The 6,942-nt window shown below is 50.6% G+C and overlaps 1 protein-coding gene across 1 annotated transcript in view; it reads left to right on the top strand.

Moving 5' to 3' along the window:
* Window positions 1–6,942, top strand: part of LOC310806982 (calcium/calmodulin-dependent protein kinase type II subunit beta-like) — a 57,262-nt gene that overhangs the window by 16,376 nt on the left and 33,944 nt on the right. The window contains exon 6 of the mRNA XM_083673262.1: window positions 6,216–6,288. Within this exon, the coding sequence (XP_083529388.1) occupies window positions 6,216–6,288 (73 nt within the window). The remainder of the gene's footprint in view (window positions 1–6,215; window positions 6,289–6,942) is intronic.

Below are 6,942 nucleotides of genomic sequence, written 5' to 3' on the forward strand. Positions count from 1 at the left end.
ATTACCACGCAGTAAAAGAGGAGCGTAACTGCCAGATGTCGTTACGTCTTTCTCACACTGTTTCTCCGAACAACGTGTATGTGAGACCTGGAGTGGGAGGCTAGGACAGAGCCAAATAAAGTGTCTTTTTTTTTTTTTTTTTAAGCCATTACAACAGCATTTTACCGTCGAATGTCTGCACGGCGTGTGTCTCCACACTTCAGTGGCATGAAAAACGTGGCTCATTCGTATCATTTCGGTGTGAATTTATTTTGTGTCCTGTCCTCCCATAGGCAACCTGTCTTCAAAAAACCAAACAGCGTTTGGTCTCTCTATTTGTAAATAAGCCTCTTCCTGTGATGCGGCTTCCTTTGAAAGCTTCGCTTTAGATCAGAGTTGACACGTTGAATCTTGGGAGACGCCGACAGGAGACGTTGTAGAATTGGTACCTGTACCTGGGTTTAAGAGAGCAGGACTCCATCCGATGTGACGTGGCCACCAGCCTGGCAGTGGAACACAGAGCTGAGGTGACTGCTAGGGGGAAGTAAATGGCCTACAGAACACAGGAGCTCCAGTGTTTTAGTGGCTCTCCTCTCAGGCAGGCTAAATCAGGCTCCCTAGCTGCCTCTGGAAGACAGGGGATTTCACTGAGATACTGCGTCTCTCCCCCCCCCTCTCTCTCCCTCTCTCTCCCCCCCTGTCTCTCCCTCTGCCCCCCTCTCTCCCCCCCCCCCCCACTCTCTCCCTCTCTCCCCCCCCCCTGTCTCTCCCTCTGCCCCCTCCCTCCCTCCCCCCCCACTCTCTCCCTCTCTCCCCCCCCCGTCTCTCCCTCTGCCCCCCTCCCTCCCTCCCCCCCCCACTCTCTCCCTCTCTCCCCCCCCCTGTCTCTCCCTCCCCCCCCCCCCTCTCTGCTACTGTTTCGTTGAGTGTCTCTCTATGAGCTCTCATCTCCGACCACCAACAGTGTTAAACTGTTTTGGTGTGTGTGTGTGTGTGGGTGCGTGTGCGTGCAAGTGTGGTTGCTTGTGTACGTGCGTGTATGTAAGTGAGTGAGTGTGTGCGTGTGTGCGTGTGTGCGAGTGCATGTCTGAGTGGGCGTGTGTGAGCGCTTTTTCTTTGTGTGTTTTGGGTGCTCTACATTTCAGTGTGTGCAAGTGATGGAGTGTGTGTGCGTGTGCGCGTGTGTGTGTGTGTGTGTGTGTGCGTGTGCGTGCGTGTGTATCTCTCAGTCCTCCCACTCAGTAGACAGTGTGTGGGTGTGGATACTGCAGGCTGTCTCCCTGCTCCAGCTATTAGTCACATATCCTGCACATTTAACACTCACTGCACAGAACACACACACACACACACACTCTCTCACACACACACTCTCTCACACACAGACACACACACACACACATTAAGCACATTTAACCCCTTCAGTCTCTCTCCTCTCCCTCACTCTCTCCTCTCTCTCTCTTTCTCTCTCTCTCTCTTCTCTGTTCCCCCTCTCTCCTCTTCTCTGTTCCCCCTCTCCCCTCTTCTCTGTGTCCCTCCCTCTCTCCTCTTCTCTGTTCCCCCTCTCTCCTCTCCTCTGTGTCCCTCCCTCTCTCTGTGTTGTGTGCCTGTCTGGCTGTGCTGTTTCTGGTAGTCCTGTGTCTCATCATGTTTAAAACGGTTTTGTCTCCTCACCCCTCACTGCACTCATCCCCCTCTCCCATCTCTCTGTCTCCCTCTCCCTCCATCACCCCCCCCCCCCCCCCCTCCTTTCTCTCCGTCTATCTTGGCTCCGTCTACGCTGTTTCTTCCTCCTCTTGCTCTCTCTTTTCTATCCGTTCCTAAACGTGTTGGATGTCTCTTTTTCACTCCGTCCATCATCCCTGTTATCTCGCATTTCCAATCCCCTGTCCACCTGCCGATCTGTTCAACATGTCAACTTTTCCCATTTCACCCCCTCTCCTCCTCTCCTTCTTCTCTCCCCCTTCACCCTCTCACCCTCCCATCCACCCTGCCTGACTCCATCTCTCCCTCCCTCCCTCCCTCCCTCCCTCCCTCACCTCTCCTCATCCCCCTCTCCTCATCCCCCTCTCCTCCTTCTCCTCTCTGTTTTGTCTTCACAGTCACTGTATCCATCAGATTCTAGACAGTGTCCATCACATTCACCAACATGACATAGTGCACAGGGACCTTAAGGTCAGTATGTGTAGAGAGCAGCTGCACCCTCCTCCGCCCGCGCACCCCACCGCCCTCCTCTCCAACCCCCCCCCCCCCGCGCCTGCCTCTGCCTGCAACCCCCCCCACCCCACCCCACACACCCTTTTCTCCGTCTCTGTCTGTCTGTCTGTCTCTCTGTTGGTCTGTCTGTCTGTCTATTGGTCAGTCTGTCTGTCTGTGTGTCTGTGAGTCTGCCCGTCTGTCTGTCTGTCTGCCTGTCTGTCTGTCTGCCTTTGTGTCAGTCTGTTGGTCAGTCTGCCTGTCTGTGTGTCAGCCTGTCTGTCTGTTGGTCTCTTGGTATGCTGGTATGTTTTCTTCACGGGGGGGTCTCCTGCACCCCTCTCTATATGCCGCTCTTGCTGCACTGACTGACTGACTGACCGTCCCCCACCACCCCCCTCCTACAAACCTTTGACCCCTCACCCCTGACCCCCCTCCACCGGTACTCCGTCCCCACCCACCCCCTGGCCCCCAGTGCACAACTTCACAGGGCTGCAATTAGCGTCCACTCTCAGAACCGTCATATTCTATATATTGATATTCCATATTCTATATCTTATATTCTATAGCCGAGGGCTCGTTGTTCCATCTCATCTTCATCAATAATCCCCCCCCCCCCCCCACACACACCTCTCTGAGTCAGATTCTTTTTTTTATTATTGATATTTCTTTCCCCCAAAACACAGAAAGCTTTATATTATTAAAGCCTGCTTCATTATTTAGGTTTCATTATCTGTCAGTAGTTTTAGAACATAAAAGATGATCAATTCAATGAGTTGATATGATACGAGTTTATTAATCCCCAAGGGGCATATTTATAAGGGCATAGTCAGTGTAGGCAACAATATTCTGCATACACCCAACATAGAAATATTTGACAAAAACCCAGTGTGTATCAGAAAACATGTGGTGAAAACATGATCACTGTCTCCTTGTTCTGAACCATTACCCTTCGCTAGTAGAACACACAGGGTTCTTTCTCTTTCGCTTTGTCATACAGCACCTTCTGAATTATTTGGTGAGCAGCTCAAGCCGCAGCACTCATGGCGTCACCACAACAACCCAGGGCCAACTGACTACAGACTGAACGGTCATGTTCTTTTAGATATTCTCTACCTGTCAGAAAACATTACATCAGACGGGCTTTTGTGCCTGTTGTTTTGACCTTTGTCAAAAGGCATTTTGAATGTGTATTTCCATGGATATGTCACCAATGAAACCTTCTCTCATTCGTTCCTCTAATGCACTGTAAACATCTTACTCTTACAGTGTATGATAAATACCCCTTACACTGAGTTAAACATTAGAGGTCAGAGGTCAGAGCAATAGACTGTACTGTATACGCTCTATATGTATAGAATATATATCAATATACAGTCACTTCACATCAGTAATACACTTCACATCTTCGGTGGAAGTCGTTGACCAGTAGTACCCTCTGGAATAGTTTCCCCTGCCTAGTGATTGCCATCCCAGTCTCCTGACTGACACAGTAACATTTGGGGTGATCCTACCCCCCTCGGCCAGCACCCTCACACCCTGGCCCCCCGGCCCCCCGGCCCCCCTGTCAAACACAGACTTTTCACCCGGCAGGTCACAGAGCTCAACAGCTGAGAGAGCGGGGGAGGTGGGGGGGAGGGGCACACATACGTACACACGCACTCATACACATACATGCACACTAACACACACACACACACACAGTACATACACAGCCATATGTACGCACCCACATGTAGTCATACACATATTCGCATGCGTGCAACACCCACACACACACACACACACACACACACACACACACACACACACACTCTCACAGACACTCACAGACAGAGAGTCATACCCACTGAACATAGTTATGCACTTGCACACACACTTTTGGCCTCCCTCTTGCAAACACTGACATATATGGAGACACACACCCACACTGACATACATAATCATCCACACCCACACCCACCCCCCCCCCCCCACACACACACACACACAGGGGTAAAAGAACAGTTGGGCTGTGGATGTGACCTGCCCAGTATTTATTCATTGGAAGACCTTTAGAAACAAGACGCAGGATTCTAATTTATAGCTCTGAACTTTACTGCCATGCCAGTCCAAGCCGGAGTAAATCACCTCACACCAAGAGGGCACACTAATTCCCCCCCCCCCTCTCTCGCTCTCTCTCCCTTTCTCCCCCCCCCCCCCACCTCCTCACTCTGCCTTCTCCTGGGCTTGGTGCCATAATATCACATCTAGGCAGGATAGCTTTATTGCAGTCTGAAAAGTCAATATTCTATGTAGCAACATCTAAATGTGTTTTGCGTTATTGAATGAATTTGTTGCTTTCAATAAATAAATGAAACATATTTTCAATATACCGATATTCAATTCAGAGTCTGCTTGACAGTCAGAGGCAACAGACAACTCCACCTTTTACTCCCCGAACCCGTCAACTCTGCCTGCCATCCAGCCGCAAAACACTCACAAGCAGCACACACGTGCATGTGCACACTGGAGCGCTCTCAGCACCGCCACCCCCACACGTGTGTGTGTTCAGCACCGCCACCCCAACACGTGTGTGTGTTCAGCACCGCACCATGTTTGACCCCACCATGTACATGCACTGATGCACACATGTACATGGGATCTTACTACTACGGTCTACATCTATCTCCTACTGTCTGTATATATATATATATATACACTGTCTATATATATATATATATATACTGACTATATATATATATATATATGGATGTAAATCTGTGCATAATTCTCCCCTCATACCACCACCACTCTGTGCTCTTACTGTATCTATTTCGCTTTATTTAATATTTATAATATAGACATTCACAGTATAATGTTTTGAATATTTAATTGTTAATGTCCGGTGGTTTGTCGGAAATAGACGCAATCCACTGTGGCAAGTCTTGTCAGCGTCAGGTTTTGATAGGTACACAGTCGCGATGCGGTTGATCTTACTAGCCTGTTAGTTTTGATAAGAGACATTCACCTCCCTATCCTCTAACTCCCCTAGTCTACTACCCTCCCCCCCTCCCCCTCTCCCCCTCCCCACTCCCCCTGTCATACTCATCAACCTCACTCAGCACCTTCACCTTAGGGTGCTGACTGAAATATAGTGGGGGGCCGTTTAGAGTTCACAGAATACGTGGGGCGCTGAGAAGCGTGCTCCTCTTCACAGAGTCGGCTATTCCACCTGTTCCAGAATAGAATGTCCCAATAGAATCTCCTGTCGCCTTTAAGACCCGCAGCTCTGCCTGTCTGGTCCCGCCCAGCCCGCAGCCCTGAGCCACAGCCAAGCCCGTGTAGCGCAGGTGATTTGGAATCTTGGTATAACGGTTTACGGTCTGTGGCGTCCATGGAAGAGGTCCCCCGGTTCAGACCCCCGCCAGTGACACCCACTCAAATGACCAACCCATCTCCCTTCTCTTTTACTCTGAAGGTGACCGTTGATCAATTGGATAGGGTGAACAACAGCTACCTGGTGGGAATTTAGGCATAGACTAATGGTTTAGGCTTAGAGGCTCCACCATGTTGCTGTGACCCGGACCCATCCATGTGTTCCTAAAGGGAAGGGGAGAGGGAGGAAAATGTTCCAGTAGCTTTGAATGGGAACCATTTAGGCGCCATGTTTTTGGATCCATCTGAGACACACTACTCCAGTAGAGTGTCTTGTTGCAACTGTGACGTCAAGAGTCGCTCCCTCTTCGAGTAAGGAGCCATTGAGGAGAATACACGTATCGCAATGGCATGTGTTCCCTGGATGACCATGGCCGCGACGCGCCCTGTTGGGCCGTTCTATCAGGGGGCTCGCTGGGCTACGGGTTGGACAAGGGGGCTGGCGATGGGCGAGACTGTGTGTCTGGGTGACAGAAGTGACCGTGTAAGACCCCCACCCTCCCTCCCCTCCCCCACACACCCTCCTCTCCCCCACACACCCTCCTCCACACACCCTCCTCTTGGCCTGTGCACGGGATTGTAAGCGCTGCTCACACTAACATGCGCCCCCTGGTGTTTGCATGCAGTCATTGCATCCAGCAGATCCTGGAGGCGGTGCTTCACTGCCATCAGTCGGGCGTGGTGCACCGAGACCTGAAGGTGAGTGACGGGTATCACGTTGCTGGCCCCTTGTGTGTGTGTGTGTGTGTGTGTGTGTGTGTGTGTGTGTGTGTGTGTGTGTACGCGCGTGTGTCTTCTATGTGTGTGTGTGACGGTGTGTATGTCTATAGTATAAGTGAACTAGTTAGACTGGTTAGTAGAGTGTGTGTGTGTATTTTACACATTTTCTCGTCACTGAAGAGGTTTATCCTCCAGGAAAAATGGTATAGCTTCTCAGTCCTACCCAGATCAAATTCAACTCCTCCTCATTCACTTAAAACTCACAACTGACACCACCACCAGATCCGTCACTAAGTGGAGACCACCATGAGGCTATAGTGATCACAGAGATGGGGTTAGGGCAGTCACTACGCAGGTCCGCTGGCCACAGCTCAGTCTCCTGACTCCAGGTCAGAGTTCACTCCCTACAGCGTCGTCCCTCTCCTGCACCATGTGATCTGTGAAACATGACCTTTTGTTTCTCTGGTAATGTCTCTCTCTCTCTGTCTCTCTGTCTCTGTCTCTCTGTCTCTCTCTCTCTCTCTCTCTCTCTCTCTCTCTCTCTCTCTCTCTCTCTCTCTCTCTCTCTCTCTCTCTCTGTCTGTCTGTCTGTCTGTCTGTCTGTCTGTCTGTGTCTCCTGTTGCTGAAACAGG

Source organism: Argentina silus, assembly GCF_951799395.1.
Source record: "Argentina silus genome assembly, chromosome: 7".
NCBI lineage: Eukaryota > Metazoa > Chordata > Actinopteri > Argentiniformes > Argentinidae > Argentina > Argentina silus.